The following is a 20,492-nucleotide window of genomic DNA, read 5'->3' on the forward strand; positions in this document are numbered from 1 at the left end:
AATTCCTCCCAGTGTTTTACTGATCAAAACAGAGAAGGCTTAAGCGGGGAGCCACAACACTAGATGGAGCGATGTGCGGATGAAGGCTCTAAAGCTGTTGAGGACCACAAAGAAAAGATCTATTGACTTCACTACTATTGACGACCCTGAGGAGGTTATGGCATAGATAGAGGAGCCACATCTTGTGAGAGGACAAACAGAGGAGCAAGGATTTCCACCTGTGGACACTACAAGGGATCGGGCTCATACCCGCGCTCCTAGCCGCTAAAAATGACTTGTGAAAAAAAGTAGCGGGCTCGTGTATCAGCGCGTGTATCATCGCGGCCAGAGACATGCGTGTAAAAGCCCGTGTATAGGGCTGCTCAGACGCGCGCATACACGGGTTTATACACGCGTTCTGTTCAGTTCAGATGCATTTAGACGCGTTGATACAAGCGTCTATACACGCGTTTTGTCACTTTAGATGCGCTTATACACGCGTATTTCTCAGATTTGACGCGTTTATACACGCATGTTTTACAGATTTTCCGCGTATATACACGTGACTTTTTGCAGTTCTGACGCGTTTATACACGTGAACAGAGAGTTAAAAAAAAAATCTAGAGAGTGCTATTTGGTGCCTGAATGCTGTTCCAGTATTCCAGCACCCAATAACACTCTCTGGATTTTTTTTTTTTGGTGCATTAGACCATCCACGAAGAACATATCCACGAGGAAGATTAAGACAAGAACGACATGAATGCATACATTGTCAATACACGATTCAAGACATGAATGTAATACTATCGATTCACGATTCAATATTACTATCAAAATTTCACATATATATATAAGGGAGTCCATATCTCGAAGTAGCCCATGGCTTCAGTTTACAAAAAATATATATACAACCACATCCTCAATATGGAATGTGATACTATAAGTCTGAGTACTACTCAGACCCAGATGATGACTCGGTGCTCCCTCCATGCTCAGATGAGCTCACATCGGTCGGAATGTCCGATGAGTAGTGCTCACGTCCACCCTCTGCAGTGGCGGCGGGTGGATCATCAGCAGCTTGTGCCTGTTCAAGTAATATATAGTATATAAGTATATATATATGTAATGCAATAAACCAAAATCATTCGTTTAGAGTTTTCAAGTACCTGTCGACCGTATGGTCTCCTGGCCATCTCAAACTGCGCGTCCGTAATACGTCCCTCGGCTCTGAAGATGGCCCACGTGTCACGTCTACTATGCCGGCGAGCATACGCAGTATCGTGGGTTGTGGGCTTCCTCCCCGTAACCCGTCGCTGTATCATAATCAACACAATTTGTAAGATTAAAACAATCATAGAATCAATGAATTAAGTAAACAATCAAATAAAGTGGCAAGATACTTACGAACTCTGCCTCCCATGACTCGACGCCGCCAGATCCGAAATGCGAAGATCCAATGGTCTCCATCTGGATCCGTCGTGCCTCCACATGCTGCCTGCTCTTCACGCCACCCTCTGCTCGTTTCTTTGCCTCCTTCCACTCGCGTTTGTGCGTAGTGGCAGGTTTCTCGGCAGGATAGCCACCCGCAGCTACATTTAGCCCATCATCGTACGCGAGTTTTTTAAGGTGAGATCTTTTATTACTTAAGATCTCCCTTATTCGCGTCCTTCCCCATACATTTGAGAATGTAGCATGTGGGGGATTGGGGTACCGACTATGTACAACCTCTATCACCTCCCCAACTAATCGGCTATTTTGATCTTTAAATTTAATAAAACAATTTCTATACAAGTTTGATACTACCCCACGCATGTACTCCATTACCTCCCTCCCCCTCGCATGCATCACTATCCCGCCCCTATCCGTCACCTCATAGCAAATCACTCCCTCCACCTCTCTCATCTCCTCCTCTTCCGAACTGTCTCCTCTAACTCTTCTCCCTCTATCTCCTCTCTCACCGCGTGCCCTACTACCTCCCCCACCTCCCCCACCCAAAGCACCCGCTGCATCCTCCACTCCCACTCTTCCTACTGCTGCGGGTGGAGTCACGACTGGGGGATTGTCTACGTGACAGTGGTTGTGAGCCCTAACATGACGGTGGCTCTGAGGGAGCATGTGATGGTGGCTGTGAGCCCTGACGTGATGGTGCTTGGGAGGGTGTGCGTGAGTGTGTCTGGGACGAGGTATGTCTCCTCGGTGGACGTGGAAGGGAAGAGGAGAAGCTACATGCCGTCTCGTCGGACTCGTAGGCACAGACAGCAGTGGATGCCCTGGATACGCATGGTAGGGGTATAGACACCAGGCATGGAAGGAGGGGGATGGGCATACATGTACTCTGTAAGCTCAACTGGACCAGGATGGCACCCAAAATGATTTAGCATCTCCATCAGCCAATTACTGTATGCAAATGGATCGGATGAAGAACCTGGAATATCCATAAAGAATCTGCAAAAATAATCCTCATGTACATCATGGGCTATCTCTTGACTCACACAAATATCATCATTCAAGTCACCTATCAGCCTGCAAAGCATAGAAATAGGAAATGCAGTCTCGTGTATACACCCGTCCAGAAACGCGTGTATATCCGCATGAACAGTCTGTGCAGACAGGATACACGCGTTTATACACGCGACCTGCGCAAATTTTTTTTGAAAGCGACCGACTCTGACAATGTGTCCTTATACAAGGCCCACTATCGCCCCTGTCAGAATCGTTCACCCAAAATCGCAACCACAGAAGCAAAAGGACGGAGACAAACCCAAAAAGCAAAGAGAAAATAGCATAAACAAATCTGAGGAAGGAGACAAGGCAAAGGACAAACTGACTCACCTCTGAAAAAGTGAGTCTTCTTTCTTGCTCGGTTTTCTCCCGTGTGTGCTCCTTCTCTGCTCCCTCCTTGCACTTAGGTTTCGTTTCTGTTGGAAGAGGCGAAAACGAAAGCAGTGTTGATATGTTAGTTCAAAATCTTTATTTGGGGAAGGCGGGCTATTTTTAGTTTAAACAGATCGTCGCGTTTATAAACGCATGTATGTTCACGTGTATGATAATTTAGCTGCATTTATACACGCGTTTTGCAGGAATTACCCCCGTTAATACACACGATTTTTAGGAAATAGCCGCGTTAATACACGCAATTTTTAGGAGATAGCCGCGTTAATACACGCGATTTTTATACTTTCATTAAAAACATATTATGATTTTGTGTTTTCTGGTTTGTACATAGGATGTCATCAACCTCCTCAAGCAGTTCTGGAGAAGATGAGACAATGCGTCATCGTAATCACAATGTGTGGTTGGGACAACGGATCAAATGTATGTGTAATCGATGTCAAGGATGCATTGTACGAGCTCGTCGAATTACCTTGAATCACATCTCCATGTATGGAGAATGGAATCAAACAGGTTTAGAGGTGAGTAGATGTAAATTGATGGTATTCAAATGACTCATGGTATCCAAATTAAATTAATAGAGTTGTAATATATGAACTCTAATTGAAGCAGGATGCAGTACCACACCCTAACATGGTGCCTTACGCGCGACGAGAGCACGCAAAGCGTCGACGAGATGATGCTGGAGCTTCGGGATCTATTGTCAGAGATGAGTGGGAAAGGGATGACAATAGCCCTGCACCCCACGAAGTTGTGGAAGAGGAAGTGTTTGATGATATGGTGCGGAATCTTTTTAAGGATGATCCCAAAGGTATGGACGACGATGATATGGAACAAGAGCATCTTTACAAGGCTTCATCGACACCGGTTTTTGAAGGGTGCACATTCTCTATTTTACGTGCTTCACTTGAACTACTCAATATACAAACAGTTTATGGATGGAGCAATGCAAGTCTTGACGCATTATTGAAGTAAGCATTCTAACTTACAAATTTGAATTAGTGGTTTAAGGTTTAAGATTTAGGACTAATTATAATTGATGATATTGGATGCAGGCTATTATCAAACATGCTTCCAAAGGGAAATAGACTACCCACCTCAAGAGACATAGCGAGGCGCTATGTGACATCTCTTGGAGGATTGGATTATGATCGCATACATGCATGCATCAATGATTGCATTCTCTTTCGTGGGACGCATAAGGAGGCTCGATATTGTCCCACTTGTGGTGAAGCAAGGTATAGAATAGATATGAAGAGTTTTGATGTACCTCGTAAAGTCTTGCGACACTTTCCTATAATTCCTCGCGTCAAACACATGTTCAAGTGCAAATCCATAGCAGAGCTCATGTTATGGCATTCCTCACATCGATCGGGATGATGGCATGTGGAGAATTCCCGCAGACACTCCTGCTTGGAAGCATATTGAAGATGAGTGGCCCAGCTTTAAAACAGAGCCCAGAAACTTGAGACTTGGCCTAGGTATGGATGGAGTGAATCCATTTGGTTTCAAAAGCACCGCATACGGCGTGTGGCCAGTTGTGTTGGTGAATTACAACCTTCCACCATCAATGGCGATCAAGAAGGGACATCTTATGTTATCCCTTCTAATTCCAGGGAAACATAAAGTCAAGCATATGGATGTTTATCTTGAACCGTTGATTGATGAGTTGGAGGAACTATGGAGAGGTGTTGCGGTGGTGGACATTAGTAGGCCTCCCTCCTCTCGACACTTCGACTTAAAAGCAGTGTTGATGTGGACAATGCATGACTTTCCAGGATACAACGATTGTTCTGCTAAGAATTCTAATTACCTCCCTACTCTAATACTATTGGCTATATATATTAATTATAAATATTGACTTTATTATTCTAACTTTTATTTATATTTTAACAGGTTTGAAAACATCGGGTAAACATGCATGTCCTGTTTGTGGCCCTTCGTTAGTACATGAGTATGCTGACGGTTTGTGTAAGACCATATTCGATAATCATCATCGATTTCTCCCCTCAGATCATCCTAAATATGTTGCTAGTAAGAGTAACATTCCTCCACAAACACTTCGTGCAAAAGATTGGAAGCGTATTTGGGAGTCTACAAATATTCTTCCTCCAGATGGCATGAACAGGTATAGTAATGTTTTTTCAATCTTGTTTTGTGTAGTCTCTAATTGGATTAAAGGTCACATAGAGCAATCCCTTGTGTAGGTACTCCATTTTTTTTCGGCTACCATATTGGACCCATCTTAAGATCAACCATCTTCTTGATCCCATGCACATCTTCAAGAATGTGGGATCTGGTATTTGGGAACATATTATTGGTAAACGAGACAATGTTAGTGTACGTGAGGACTTGCGGGTCGCAGGACGTATGCGTCAAGCTTGGCCACGAGAGGTGGGTGGGCACGTTCGTCTTCCGCCTGCACCATGGATTATATCAAAGAAAGAGGAGAAGCAGGTAAAGCAAGCCATCACCACTTTGCGTACTCCCACTGGATGCATGAGATCATTGAAGGGAGCCTTTACAACCACTAAGAAAAGAGGCGTTGAGTAACTATATGGGTTGAAGTCCCACGATTGGCACAAGATGCTCCAAGTAAGTGTTTTCCAAGTCTTGTACGTTGAAATTAAATTTTGTAATGCCATAAACCATACATACATGTGCTCTTATGTGCGCAGTTCATACTACCTACTAGCATCGACCATTGTGCAAATAAGAGTTTGAAAAAATGTATTTATAAATTTTGTAATGCCATAAACCATACATACATGTGCTCTTATGTGCGCAGTTCATACTACCTACTAGCATCGACCATTGTGCAAATAAGAGTTTGAAAAAATGTATTTATAAGATGGGCGAGCTTGTGAGGTATGTAAAACCCATGTCAGATCACCCTTCATTATACCTTGCAAAATGAACGTGCATGAGGTATAACGTACTATTTATTTATTTTTCAGATATGTTAGTTCCAAAGCAATTGATCCAGCCACGTTGGATGATGCGCGTGTTATGGCAGTGGAGGTGGTTTGTTTGGTAGAGGAGACTTTTCCCGCGAACCATTCTCACAAGTCAACTACATCTCATTGTGTATTTAGTGGACGAAATCGCTTTATGTGGCACTGTGCATGCACGTTGGATGTTCTTCCTAGAGCGCTTCATGAAGACCTTAAAAGTCTTTGTGAGGCAAAGTGCAAGGCCTGAAGGAAGCATAGCCGAGGGTTGGTTGATACAAGAGTCTCTTGTATATATTTCAGAATTTCTTGGTCAGGTGGACAGCTCTTTGCCACGACTATGGAGCAATGAAGAGGACTTGAAGATGACCTCTATTGTGCCTCAAGGAAAAGGACAGAGTAAAGTAATTGACAGAACATTGATTGATGATCTTAATTTCACTTTCATCCTTAATAGTGATGTGATGAGCAGATGGGTTACAAGATATGAGGATGCAAAGACAAAAAGGCAAGCAGAAAGAGCTCTCTTTCGGAGACAACATGGCTCTCGTAAGGCGTACCCTAAGCATCTAGCAACACTTCCGAATGATATCCATGTTGATTGGTTGCATGAGGAAATAGAGAGAGCAGAGAGCGATGAGGGGCTGCATATCACGGCGGAAGAATGTGAGTATGCACGAGGATGCATGTTAAAGGTACATAGAACTAATGTTTTGCATTAGTTCTAAGTGATTTGCTTTTAATATTTATTCACATTGCTTATACAAATATTGCTTCTATTTTGGTCCAGTGCACTATGTTCAATGCTATATGGTGTGAAGGCAAGCATTTTCGAACACAAAGAATTGATGAAAAGAGGAATACACAAGATTGCGGTGTCATTAGTAGCTTTGAGGGAGCTAATGGAAAAATGGATGATTATTGTGGCACAATCCAAGACATATTTAGGCTTGACTTTCGTCGCTTCTTTGTGTATGTTTTGGATGTCAAATGGCAAATGAACGTGGTGGAAAAAGGGCCTGATGCAACGATAAAACGCCATGCAAGGGGCTATGTAACTGTTGACTCTACAAAGTTTTGGCAAACAAAGAAAGATAGGCTCGTATTGCCACAACAATGTGAGCAGGTATGCATTTTTTTACTAATGTGTTTCATGTACATATATATCTAAGCTCGCGTACCCCTTGACTTTTGATATGCTAATTAATTATTGTAGTATGTGTATTTGAGTAGGTTATCTATCTACCAATGGTGCATGACATTAAATGGTGGTACATCATCCCTATTGCACCACGTTCCAAAGTGATGTATAATACATTCACTGATATGGAGCATATGGAGGATGTAACAAGCCGCAATGAAGATGATGTCGAACATGCCAATGAAGATGTTGTGATCGATGATCAAGAAACAAGAGATGATCATGATAATGAGGATGAGCGTGCCATTTCTCATGATCATGAGAGTGACCCTACCATCATTGAGGATGATGGTGATGTTGATGAGGATGATCAGGACATCGATACCATTATCAATGGAGTACAGAATATCGATAGTGGAATAAATTTAATCGTAGCCTTACAAATTGATCAAATGGATATTGATGTTGATCGTTTGGCAAGGATGGATCTTATTGAAGATGAGATCGAACCCTAACCAATCCGTCACTGTATCGTTCTAAATTGATGACATTTCTATTGTATGTGTTGTCTTTTAATTATCATCTCATGATTTATTTTTGAATATATTTCATTGTTGTAAATGCATGTAGTGGGATTGTGTAATGATATATACTGTAATGTACTATGAGATGGTTTAAAGAAAATAGTTTTTAATTTTGTAAAGGAATTCAGTTTTTTTACCAAGCGTGTATTGATGAGTGTATGGCAGCGTGTATTATTGCGTGTATATAAACGCGCTTATACACGCGCTGATAAATGCAAATATACACTCGAATTTAAATGCCAAAATACACGCGCCCGATTCTATTCAAATACACGCGCCCGATTCTATTCAAATACATGCGCGACTATACACGCGCTCGTAATTTATCGCGTGTATGAAACGCGTGTATGGCAGCATTGTCTTGTAGTGGGAGCCGACAAAATCCAGTTCCCCCCTTTACTTTGTTAAGCAGCATAATGATGAGGAACCTGTTGAGAGCAATGATCTTGCCTTAATTGATGAGAGACTTTTTGATTTTGTTTGTAACGCTGGGGTTGCTAATGACTTTCACATATTTGCTGAGATGTTTAACAAGCCTTTGCCAATAGAGTCAGTTTTGGACCATCATGTAGAGTACCTGTCAAAACAAAGGGACGGTTTTGAAAAAGCAGTATCCAAAGGAAGGCTGCTACTAAGGGATCACGCTTATGTGCACTTGCTGGATTGTGCACCAAGCAAGAAGGCAAACATTTTTTTATACAAGAAGTACCATCAACTCTCCCATCTTCCTACAAGCCTACTTGGTAGGAAGAGATACAGTAATTAGTACAGGAGGAAGAGGAGGCCAAGTCTATGGATATTGTTGCTCTTAAGATGTGCATCATACAGAGACCTCTCGATGTAGATCCCTATAAAGTGGACCAATGTGTTCTAATATTGCCAGCACTGCTAGAATTCGTTGTGGTGGATAACAAACGTTATGTACTCTTATCTGACATTCAGAATATTTTTGGTCTTAGGGAAGACTTTGCTCTATGTGCTATTGCCAAATTTCTAGAAGAGAGCAGTGGTTTTGTCTTAGAAGATGACAGTGATGACTTAGCACTGGAGGAGAATTACAATAGTAAAGAGTGTCTCAACATATGTTTGAGAAAAGCACAGAAGTTCAAAGATGATGGCTTTGTGCTAGACGATAGGACCTTCATGGAGCTTTAGGGCAAATACGGCTATGATAAGTTAAATGACTGCACAAAGGAGTGGATAAACAAAGTAGGAGAAGATAGCAAAAGTTCTATTAACCTTTGACAAGACCAACTGTTTGTGATAGATGAGACTCAAGTTCTCTCTCTATATATATGTGTGTGTGTGTGATAGATGAGACTCAAGTTCTCTCTCTATATATATATGTGTGTGTGTGTGTGTGAAAAAGTAATATGTAGATTTATGTTTGAAGTCAATGAAGAATTCTTGCAGTGGCATAAAAGGGAGTACTGTGGCCGAGACGCAGCTCTCTCTCACTACCTACCCAAATTGTCTAAGGCAAAGATGATAATCTACCACAATGCCATGAGCCATGAAGGGAGAGTTGTAAATTTTTTATTCAAGACATTGTCCCTGTTTCTAGGTGGAGCAATTATTCCTAAAAGTTATGAGAAGATTATTTTGATAGAGAAGTCTACTTCCTTAGAAATCTTTGGATATGCTACCCTGGTTATGCTAGCACCGAAGGGGTTACTTTCATACCTATGCTGGAGTAGCATTGTCTCTAGGCATACAGAACCCACAGGAACTAAAAGAGTATGGTAAACATCGTTTACTAAGGTATAAACGAAAGCTAGAACCACAGGAATTACAAAAGTCATTAGAATGGAAAGATACATTGTAAAAGACTTATGTGTTACATCTATCTGTCCAATGATGATTAACAAAAATCTTTTATTCTCTCCATTTGTTTTGTGCTTATATAGCATCTGAGTTTTTAAATGCTTCGAAACGCTTCAATCTCTTTCTTTCCATATTCTTAGTGTCGGCATCAGTTTGGATAACCTCAAGGTTTCTTTTTTGTGTAGTTGTTGCAGTATCCTTCTATAGAACCATTGGAATACTTCTTGTAGGCTATTTGCCTTAATTTTTCCACCACCATGTTGTGTGTACCTAAAATATGTGTTTCGAGCCATATAGTGTGATTTCTCAAGTCCTTGTGTGTTCCAAATGCTAGGATCTCCATACTTGTTAATAAAGTAAGACATGTGGTTGTAGAGAATATACTGCATAAGAAAACATACAATGTAAGTTGTATCGAGTGCTAGGGAACAAGAGGAAGGTAGAAACATACCATGTAGCGTGTAATGTTGGTGTCAATCCAAGCAGCTCTTAATGCTTTGTAAGTTGTCTTTAAAGCTCTTTTTGTTTTGCTGGGAGTAGTTAACTTTCTCACACATTTGAAACAGAGTATCAATTGAACGTCAAACATCTGCTTTGACATTCCTTGAAGCACCTTCATGGTCTTTCACTGCATTATGCAGCTTTTTCCACTATTAGCATTCGATTCTTCTTGTATAGGATGTTGTTTATTGCTTTCCTAACTTTGTGGATTTGTGTTGCTGATTATTCAATTGGCGTCGTGGAAAGAAACCTTCTTGCCTTAACACCTCCAATAGAGGGCTTCATTGGAACTTCCTTTTCATTAGATGACTTTTTAGTGTCCTTCAAAATCTGGACATTACCTCCATGTATCCAATTTTAGACAGCACCTTCTCCAATGCACGGATGGCTTCTTTCCTCTCTGCTACATTCTTGATCTTCCAAGCAAAGCCAATGTAGAGATATACCAGTTTCTCTATAATATGACACAAAGCATGAAGCGTGCATATATGCACATTGGAAAGAGGAATCTCAAACACTGGTTTAAAGTTCTCATCCAAAATTTGTCTATTCGGTGGTCGTCTCCACTACTTAGAGTTCATCACCCTTGCGGAGTCCATGTAGTAAAGGCATGGAGACTTTGCATTGGCCCCTTTGCTACAATTAAATAAGCACTTGAGAGTCTTCAAGTCACTCGCAAGATGCCATTAAACTTGAAAGTCCCCCCTTTTCTCTACATGGAGAAGCCTGGTTGCATTTATCTGTTCTTTAATGAGATTGGGGATATGTGTATGATGAAATACCCAAAACAAGGATTCATGGTCCTCTTTCTTGATGGAATGAAGGGATGTAATGCATGAAAATATGAGTAATCACCATGTAAACATGATGCCTAAGTGTGTTTAGTCTCTCACACCAAGAGAATGGAAATAGCCTTCCACAAGCCAAGAAGCCATGAGCTCCAAGAAACATGAGTTTCCATTTCTAAAAATGATCATCAAAAGTTACAACCATGGTCCAAGTCCCCTCTTTTATACATGGACTTGTCCCATTATTAACCCTATTGAATAAAGTTCCTACTTTATTACAAACCATCCCTTCCCAAAGATTTTGTCCTCAAAATCAATAACATGTACAATCTCAAAGTATGAGACTCTAATGTAATCGATGGGAAGTGGTTAAGAGTTCTCAAGTACATCCAAAGCACATATACAATGAAAATTTGGATGCGTACAAGTCCACAAAGCTTCAAGCCCAAAGTGTATGAGTGGGACTGTTATGACAGCCCTTCTAGTTGATGAAGACCCTTGAAAATCCTTCATTTAGACTCCATATATTGGGCTGAAAATGATATGTACACTCAGCCATATGTAGCCCACATCATAATCCTTCATTAGGATACGCCATGAAGCTTGTTGGAGTAGAAAAATAGGCCCAATAGTAGACCTTCCCAAAGCTGTCCAGAAATTACAGCATGTATACTTCTCCTCATATTACCCAATTTGCTCAAGTAAACCATACCACTTGGTCACGGAAAGTCATCCACAAGTAAGCCATGTTGTTGGACATACTCCAATGATTGCCAAGTAGCCTCATCCATGGGTAATTGCTTCCATTTGACAAGGTATTCATCAATATTCCGATTCCTCAACTCTCTTGTCCTCTTACCAATAACCCTCTCCGGCTCATAAATGATCTCACCTTCTTCATTCATGGGTGGAAGCTCTTCCATCTCTTGAGGCAAAGATCCCATAAACCTCTTAAGGTTAGATACATGAAACACATTATGGATCCTTGTCGAAGAAGGCAAATCCAACTTGTAGGCCAAATCACCAACCCTCTTGATAATCAAGTATGGTCCATAATACCTATGAGCCAATTTTGAGTTGGTTACACCTTTGAGAGTGTTATGCCGACTCTTGGGAAGCTTCAATAGCACATAATCACCCTCTTCAAACTCCACATCCCTTCTATGAACATCCGCCTTAGCCTTCATGACATCTTGAGCCTTCTTCATATTGTCCTTGCGAAGTTGAAGAAGCTGTCTCATTCTTTCCAACTCTTCTTTTGCCAATGGATTGACCACTTTGTCTTCACGGAAGGCTATCGATGGCACATGTACTTGATATCCATAGAGAGCCTCAAATGGTGACATGCCAATACTCAAATGCTTGCTTGAATTATGGCAAAATTCAGTAAGATAAAGCCACTCATCCCAAGATGTTTGCATGTCATGACAATAGTGCCTCAAGTACACCTCAAGCCATTTGTTTGTGCACTCCGTTTGCCCATCCGTTTGAGGGTGATAGGCTGTAGATGGAGTGATTTGAGTACCCAAGCTCTCATATAATGACCTCCAAAAAGTCCCCATGAACTTGGTATCTCGATCACAAACTATGTTAAGTGGCAAGCCATGTATCTTGAATACATGTTCCAAAAATTGCTTGGCAATATGAGATGCTCCATAAGTGGTCTTTGAAGCAATGAAATGGGCTGATTTTGTAAGCCTATCAATCACCACAAATATTTGATCCCATCCATGCTTTGTCTTTGGTAGACCCGTGATGAAGTCCATAGAAATGTGAGTCCATTTACCATCCGGAATAGGTAATGGATGAAGTAAACCACTTGGGAGTTGATGGCTATCCTTATTCTTTTGACAAGAAGCACATTCCATCACAAAGTTCTTCACATCTCCCCATATACCTTTCCAATAAAAACTCTTGCTCACTTTATCATAGGTTTTGAGTACACCAAGATGGCCCGAAAGTGGTGAAGAATGCATCTCATGAAGCACCTTTGGTATGTAGAATGAGGTAGGAACCAAATACACCTTACCCTTGTACCACAAGAGACCATTGTGAAGCTTGTAATGAGGAAACTCTCCACCATCACCTTGCTGTAATTTGGTATAAATATGGGCAGCACCTTCATTGATGAGGTATTCCTCTTGAATCCCCTTGATCCATTCACTATATACCTCCATGATTGAAGTTGTAGCGCATGCCCACATTCTAGACAATGCATCCGCCACTACATTGTCCTTCCTGGGTGTGTAGGATATCTCAAAATCATATCCTTGAAGTGTGGCCAGCCATCTCTTTTGCTTTGGAGAAAGATTTGGTTGGGAGAGGAAAAATTTCAGCACCCTATGATCACTTCTCACCTTGAAATGAGCACCATAAAGATAGTGATGCCACTTCTTGATGGCATGAAGTATGGCTAGCATCTCTTGCTCATAAACATGAAGCCCCATCTCCTTTTCGGTAAGCTTCCTACTTTCAAATGCAATGACTCCATGCTCTTGATACAAAACTGCCCCAATTCCTCTACCACTTGCATTCGCCCTCACATAAAATGTCTTTGCAAAATCCGGACATACAAGTATAGGGGCTGAAGTGAGCAACTCCTTGAGCTCATTGAAGCTCTTGTTGGCAATGGAATCCCAAAAGAAAGCCTCCCTCTTGAGCAAGTCGGTAAGAGGTGCCGCAATGGATGCATAATGTTGCATGAATCTTCTATAGAAAGAAGATAATCCCAAAAATCCTCTCAATTGAGTTGTATTGCTTGGTGTTGGCCACTCTTTGACACATGCCACTTTCTTAGGATCAGCCCTTATGCCATTCTCACCCACCAAGTGTCCAAGATATTCCACTTCATTGACCATGAATGTGCATTTGCTCTCCTTTGCATAAAGCTTGTGCTTCCTCAACACTTCAAACACTTGCTTCACATGACATAGATGTTCCCCTTTGCTCTTACTATAGATCAAGATGTCATCGAAGAACACTAGCACAAACTTGAAAAGAAGGGGAGCCAATATCCGATTCATCAATGCTTGAAAAGTGGCCGGAGCATTTGTAAGACCAAAGGGCATCACCATGAAGTGAAACAATCCCCTTTCCGTCCTAAATGCTGTCTTCTCTTCATCACCTTCCTTCATCCTTATTTGATGATATCCCGATCTCAAATCAATCTTGGTGAAGAACTTTGCCCCTTTGAGCTCATCAAGAAGATCATCAATGCGAGGTATGGGATACCTATTCTTGATTGTGACCTTGTTCAAGTCACGATAATCAATGCACATGCGAAAGGATCCATCCTTCTTCTTCACCAAGAGAACGGGAGATGCAAATGGAGATTGTGAAGGTTGAATAAGACCCATAGCAAGCAATTCTTGCACTTGCTTAGCCACTTCCTCTCTTTCTACCTTAGACAAACGGTAAGGAGGCTTGTTGACAACCTTTGCATTCAGTTCAAGTACTATGGCATGGTCAATCTCCCTCTTAGGTGGTAGACTCTTTGGCACTTGCAAAATATCTTCATACTCCTTAAGAAGAGTTGCCATTTCCTCATCTATGTGCTGTCCACTGCCTTCCATCCCCTCTTGGGTAACATGTAACACATAGATAGTGCCAAAAGCCTTAATCTCTTTCTTGAGCCGCCTTGGAGTGATCAAAGAGAGCTTCTTAGGTGCATTTGCAGCAAGTACCACTTGTTGCCCATGATGTAGAAAGCTCATGAAACCTTGTTGAAGGTTCATGTGAATGTCACCAAGTGAAGCCAACCAATCACACCCCATGATAATGTCGATGGGACCCATATCCAAAACCACCAAATCACCTTCCCAAGTGTATGAAGAGGATAAAACCACTTTTGTAGAAGGGCAAACCAAGCTAGTCTTCTCACTTTCCCCATTTGCCACTTGCACTTGGAACGTTGTAGGTGTCTTCTTTGTGTTGAGTTTGAGGGAGTTGATGGATTTAGAGTTGATGAAGCTATGAGTGCTCCCGGAATCCACAAGAATATGTGCAACCCTCCCATTGATGGTCCCCACAAACCTTAGTGTGCTTGGGTTCTTGCAACCCGCCAACAACTCTTGCGAGATAGAGCATATGCAAGCTGAAATTTCTGCATTTGTAGGCATGTCTCCATCCACAAGGCTTTCCTTAACTCTACCTCCCGGATCAAACGGAAACTCACCATCCTCCGTGATGAAAGAATGGTCTTCAAGTGACTCCTCATGTGCTTCTTCATTGCAATCCTTCCATTCTTCAATGTCATGAGAGTCATCCTTGTTCTCTTCCTCATCCATGAGGATCATAGTGGCCACAATCTTCTTTGATTTGCACACAAGCCCGGGTGACCACCTCTCTTTGCACTTGAAACATAGCCCTTTGCTTCTCAACTCCTCAATCTTTGGATCATCCATTCTTTGAGTCTTCTTGAAGGGTTGAAAGGGCTTCTTCTTCATGAAGTCACTACTCCTTTTGGCATCAAATTGATGTATCCCATTCTTTGGCTGTCCACCCCCAAATGATGTAGGAGTTCTTGGATTAGAGGATGGTAATGTAGAGGTAGGACCTTTCCCAAAATTGTAAGAAGTAGTGGTTGGTTTGAGTGTGTCTTTGGTGAAGGTCATGGGCTGAGATCTCTTGTACTTTGGCTCATAGAGTTCGGCTAACCTCATAGCTTCTTTGAGAGAGCTAGGCCTTTGAGCCGACACATCCGCCTTGATGAAGTGTTCAAGCCCATGCACAAACTTTTTCATCTTCATGTCTTCACTCAAGCCTTCCACGTACATTGAAAGCTTCAAAAATTTCTTGATATAATCTCTCACCATCATTCCCTTTTGACAAAGCTCATACCATTCTTCATGGTATCGGTCAAGCACTAAAGGTGAAATGAAGGCCAAGTTCATCTCCCGCTTCAATCCTTCCCAAGTTGATGGCGTGTTCCCTTGTTTGACCAAGTGCCTCCACCATTGATGAGCATAATCTTCAAGATGTAAGGAAGAAAATTGCACCATATCACGCTCACTTTTTGGGTAAAGTTGGAAATAAGTGTCAAGCTTAGTAGCCCACTCCTCCAACTCTTGCGGAGATGATCCATCACCTTTGAACTTTGATAGTGAGACTTTGTCTTTGACATCCTTAGAAGCTGTGTAGGATGGGTTGTCATGTTGGGTAGAGGGTTTGAACCTTTGCATCTTCATATACGATTCCATGAATTGCGCAAAGTCTTTGTAGTCCCTCTTGATGTCATTTGGTAACTCCATCCACTTCTCATGAGCATCCCTTTGTCTTTGGGCAAAGGACAATTGGTTCCAATCGAGTACCACCTCTTCATCAATCATGTGCATATTGGAATTAGATGGACCCGAGTGAAAAGAAGAATGAAACATGTCCTTGACAAGGGGCCTCCGTGCATCCGCCATGAATCCAAAAGTAGCATTCTTGGTGGCATGCTCATGCATTACTTTGGGAGAAACCTCTTGTGCCATAGGTAGCTTGCCTTCCCTACGGCCTTCAAAAGCTGTCCCATATTGCTTGCCTGCATGTGAAACACCATGACCACTATCAAATGAAGGTTGGCTCATTGGCCGAGCCACCCTCTCTTCCAAGACTTCCATCCTTGTGGCCATAGTATCAAGTCTATCATTGACCTCCACCCTTGTAGCCATCGTGTCCATCTTCGCATTCATTTGCATCAGCATTTGCATGATCGAATCGATGGGGATGGTATGTGACGCTTGTGGGGTGGGCTTGTGGGCACTTCCAACATTCACTTCTTCATGCACTTCCCTTGAAGTATGCCCACAAGTATCTTCCGGAGCATCTAAGATTCCTTGCTCCATAATTGCTTCTTCTCCCTCTACCTCGTCGGGAGTCAAGGTGTTATGCTTTGGTCGCCCTCTTGTCCTCGTTCCCATGGAAAGTATCGGTTTCAAAGATTTGGCTCTAACTTGAGGTAGGGATGTCCGATTGAAGTGGTCTAGAGCTTGTTGGAGAGCTAATGAGGTGTACTAGACCACTATACAAAGACCCTTAAGAGGTGAGAAGTGCTACTATTCTCTGTTTTAGGGTTTACAGGGTTATAGACTGAAATAGTATTTTGAGCATAACTTGAGCTAGAAATATCCGAATGCAAAACTTCTTAGCTCAAATCGAAGCCCTCGATGAGTACTACGAGCCTATGTGATTAGATCTTGAAGACCTTAAAACCCCTATGACTGAATTAGGGTTTACTGTTTCTGCAAAAACCCTAATTTCTACCCCAAAGAGATATCGAAACGGAAAGGTTAAGGGCTCATTGGGTAGCTCTAAGGAAGCACTAAGAGCTCGTATGATCACCTTTACTTCAGTCCAAAAGGTTTGGGACTGAATTAGGGTTTTGTAAATCTGCAATTTTCTTGCCCAAGTGACCCTTTTGTGCCCCCAATGATCCTTGCTTGTTCCCACACCTTTGTTAGCACCTTTTGCACTTCCTTTGCATCCCAAGGTCTGCAATTAATGTTTCACCAACCTCAATTGCCATGCATAGCCAAGATTTTGGAAAAATTTCGTCATAGTCTCCTTTGTAAATGGAGCCAAATCTCAACTGAAAATGCAATTTCTGAAATCAAAATACAATGCTCTTTGCATCCCACAATGCCATGAAAGCTCTTATGCAATCTTTGTCCATCAAGGCATTAGCAACATCCACACAATATGATGGAATAGGGGGCCCCATTGCCCAAATGCATCCATAAAGTCGATGTGAGGATTGTTGAGGACGCGCGTTGAAGCTTGCCGATCTCCCGGCCAAGCCCTTCTCACCCCTTCACCAAGTTTTCCTCCAAGGTGAAGGTTGAGGCCATTTCTTCACTCCATGTACCTAATCCCTCTTTGTACCGCTTTTCCAAGGCAATCACGGCACAAAGAGTTCAAGACATTCTCCCCTTGGCCTCTCCAACCAATGCCAAGGTACCCTCACACATTGCTAGATTCTAGAAAACTTGAAGTGGTAGCAATGGTGAGTGTAGGTACAAAATTGATGTGAATGTAATGGAAGAGATCACTTACAAGTATATGACATGACTCATGCCATTTACAATTTTCTCATGAATCAATACGCATGAACTCATGCTCATTCTCCTCACTCCAAGTGTTCACCATCCATCAAACAAATTCCAACATCAACAACATCCAACAACACATTGACACTTGTGAAATATGAGTTCAATCCCCCAAAATTGATCCAAGAGCTATGCTTTCTTATGCCAAAATGCAAGTCATAGCATTGAATGGCTATGTAGATGATTCAAGGCATCTATGTGGCATAAAGATAAGCATGAATGGCTCCCAAAAGCATTGAGTAAACTTGATACTCCATCAATGGCATGCCAATTGAATCAAAGTGAAGAGAATCTCCAAAAATATGATCTATGAATAGGCCAAGCTCATGTGGAATCAATTCCTTTCACCATTGCCATCAATAATGCATGGAGAAGCAATATTGGCATGTGAATGGTCAAGCTTTAATGGCTAATTTCTGAAAATTAGGGTTTCTTCATGTGGAAAACCCTAATTCATTCCATTGCTCACAAATGCTTCAAATCTTGCAAAGGATGGATGTAGCAACTCACCAATGGTCCCGGAAAAGCTTCAATGCTTGAGATTTGTTGATGGAGATGAAGATTTGAGCCATTTTACCTCTGATTTTCAGCCATGGAGGAGTTGAAGAAAATCCACCATTCTCCCATGAAGAAGCTTGCAAATAGCCCCCAAAGTCACCAATCAACTAAGCTTAAGCTATCTCAAGCATTAGCTAAGCTTAAACTAAGCTTAGCTTAGTTTCCTTGCCTTATTCTTGACGCCGTGCGTCGTTAGGCTGCCCGACCAGCGCGTTTTCTTCAGAGAGTCTCCTTCATGTGGAGATGCAGCCCTATTGCTCATAGAAAGTGCTAAAGGTGCTCCAAAATGACCCGGTTTGCTCCCCCCATAGCTAGGGTTTGCAGGAAAGCTTCCTTAATCAAAAACGTTTTGGATTAGTGATGCTTAAGCAAGATTAGTGATTTCCCCCAATTTTTGGTCCAAAACTTTAAAAAAATTTGGTCCATACCCCCAGATTTGGTCCAGAAAGGGCAAAAATGGCCAAAATCACTCAAAATCTAAGCAATGTACATGAAATGCTCACCATCCCCATGAGATTAATCAAGATTAGAGAAGATTTGTCAAGAATCACTCAAGGATTACAAGAAAATGAGAAAAAAAATTAAAAGAAACTCAAATTTTCAAGCAAATTTTCCCAACAACCCATGCATGCCCATGATCAAAATCAAGAGCTCTGATACCAATTGGAATGAAGGGATGTAATGCATGAAAATATGAGTAATCACCATGTAAACATGATGCCTAAGTGTGTTTAGTCTCTCACACCAAGAGAATGGAAATAGCCTTCCACAAGCCAAGAAGCCATGAGCTCCAAGAAACATGAGTTTCCATTTCTAAAAATGATCATCAAAAGTTACAACCATGGTCCAAGTCCCCTCTTTTATATATGGACTTGTCCCATTATTAACCCTATTGAATAAAGTTCCTACTTTATTACACTTGACCTCAAATGAATCTAGCCACAAGATGTTTGTCTCTCAGACTGCACACTAAAATACTTTGGATCATCCCTACTACAATTGAAAGAGCCCTATTCATAAGTGTTATTATGATCCTTTCCATCTTTTTCTCCTAGATAATCTTGCACTCATCAAGCTTGATGACAAATTGAAGTACACCTCATGTCTCCTCAAATGTAATATTATAGAACTCCACCATTATCTTTTGCAAGAGCTCCAAGTCCATGAATGTATTGTTGTGTTCGTTGTAGAATATGCTGCCACCTTCTCTTAAACTCTTCTACAATGTGGTATGAGTGACCAACATAGTGAAGCCGTTCTATTTTTAATTCCTCCCTATGTCTCCAAACTTTTATAGGTGTTGAAAGTAACTTTGCTTTAATGCCTTTGGCCTCAAGAACTGATGACACTGACTTCTAGATGTCACTATAACCCTTACGACTAACTCCACTTGAATCCATGGTAGATTGAATATCTGCACAACCGAAACTATATTGTTAGTTGAATCCATGGCTGTTCCACGGGAACACTCATGGGAACACGGATTATGGAAGGAGGCCGTAAGCAATTAATGCGAGAGAGCGGGATTGTAGCCATGGGAACATATAGACGCACAAAATTTTTCCATATTTTTGTGCCGAAGTGCAATGTAAATCGTTTTAGGCCAATGTGGGTTCTAAATGAGAGTTCTAAGTGTATTAAGCAAGGCTCACTTATGGGGTTGTCCGCCCATGTGTGAAAGAGGCCTAGGGTTAGGGTTAGTGGCATCTCTATAAAAGAGATGTTAGCTAAAGAAAGGGGACATTTTTGGCCATTCTCATAAGCTATTGAGTGAAGCTCTTGAGCTCTTAAGCTATGGCAACTCTCTAACACTCTCTCTATTGTACTCTAATGAGCATCAAGCTCCAATGAGTATAGCTCCACTTCTTTCTCTTAATCTGTTTTAGCATAATTGAAGTAGATTAATCTATGATTAGTTGAATGCTTCTTTCTTTCTCTTGTGTATGCATGCTTGTAGTGTGTGTGTGTGTAGTCTCCATTGATGCAAGCTCTTGCCCACTTCATTGGCAATGAGTTATTCATGGATAGACTCTCTCTATGAGCTTGTGGGTTTGTGAATGTTACATTCTATGCTTGCTTAAGCTTGTGGGATAGTAGATGCACGCTTATGGGTTTGCTGGCATTAGGGAAAGTGAAGATTTAATTAATGTTTGAATGGGATTAAGAGATTGCCATGCATTGCTTGT

General features: G+C 41.6%; 1 protein-coding gene across 1 annotated transcript; it reads left to right on the forward strand.

The window, feature by feature from the left end:
* Positions 1-3,338: 3,338 nt before the first annotated feature.
* On the forward strand, positions 3,339-8,702 carry LOC147607072 (uncharacterized). Its single transcript, XM_086791484.1, has 3 exons — positions 3,339-3,392; positions 3,484-3,842; positions 8,507-8,702. The coding sequence occupies exons 1-3, from the start codon at positions 3,360-3,362 to the stop codon at positions 8,700-8,702; spliced, it is 588 nt and encodes a 195-aa protein (XP_086647610.1). The 5' UTR covers positions 3,339-3,359.
* The last annotated feature ends 11,790 nt before the right edge of the window (positions 8,703-20,492 follow it).

This window comes from Cibotium barometz, chromosome 56, assembly GCF_041138505.1.
Source record: "Cibotium barometz isolate CiBa-2024 chromosome 56, ASM4113850v1, whole genome shotgun sequence".
Classification (NCBI taxonomy): domain Eukaryota; kingdom Viridiplantae; phylum Streptophyta; class Polypodiopsida; order Cyatheales; family Cibotiaceae; genus Cibotium; species Cibotium barometz.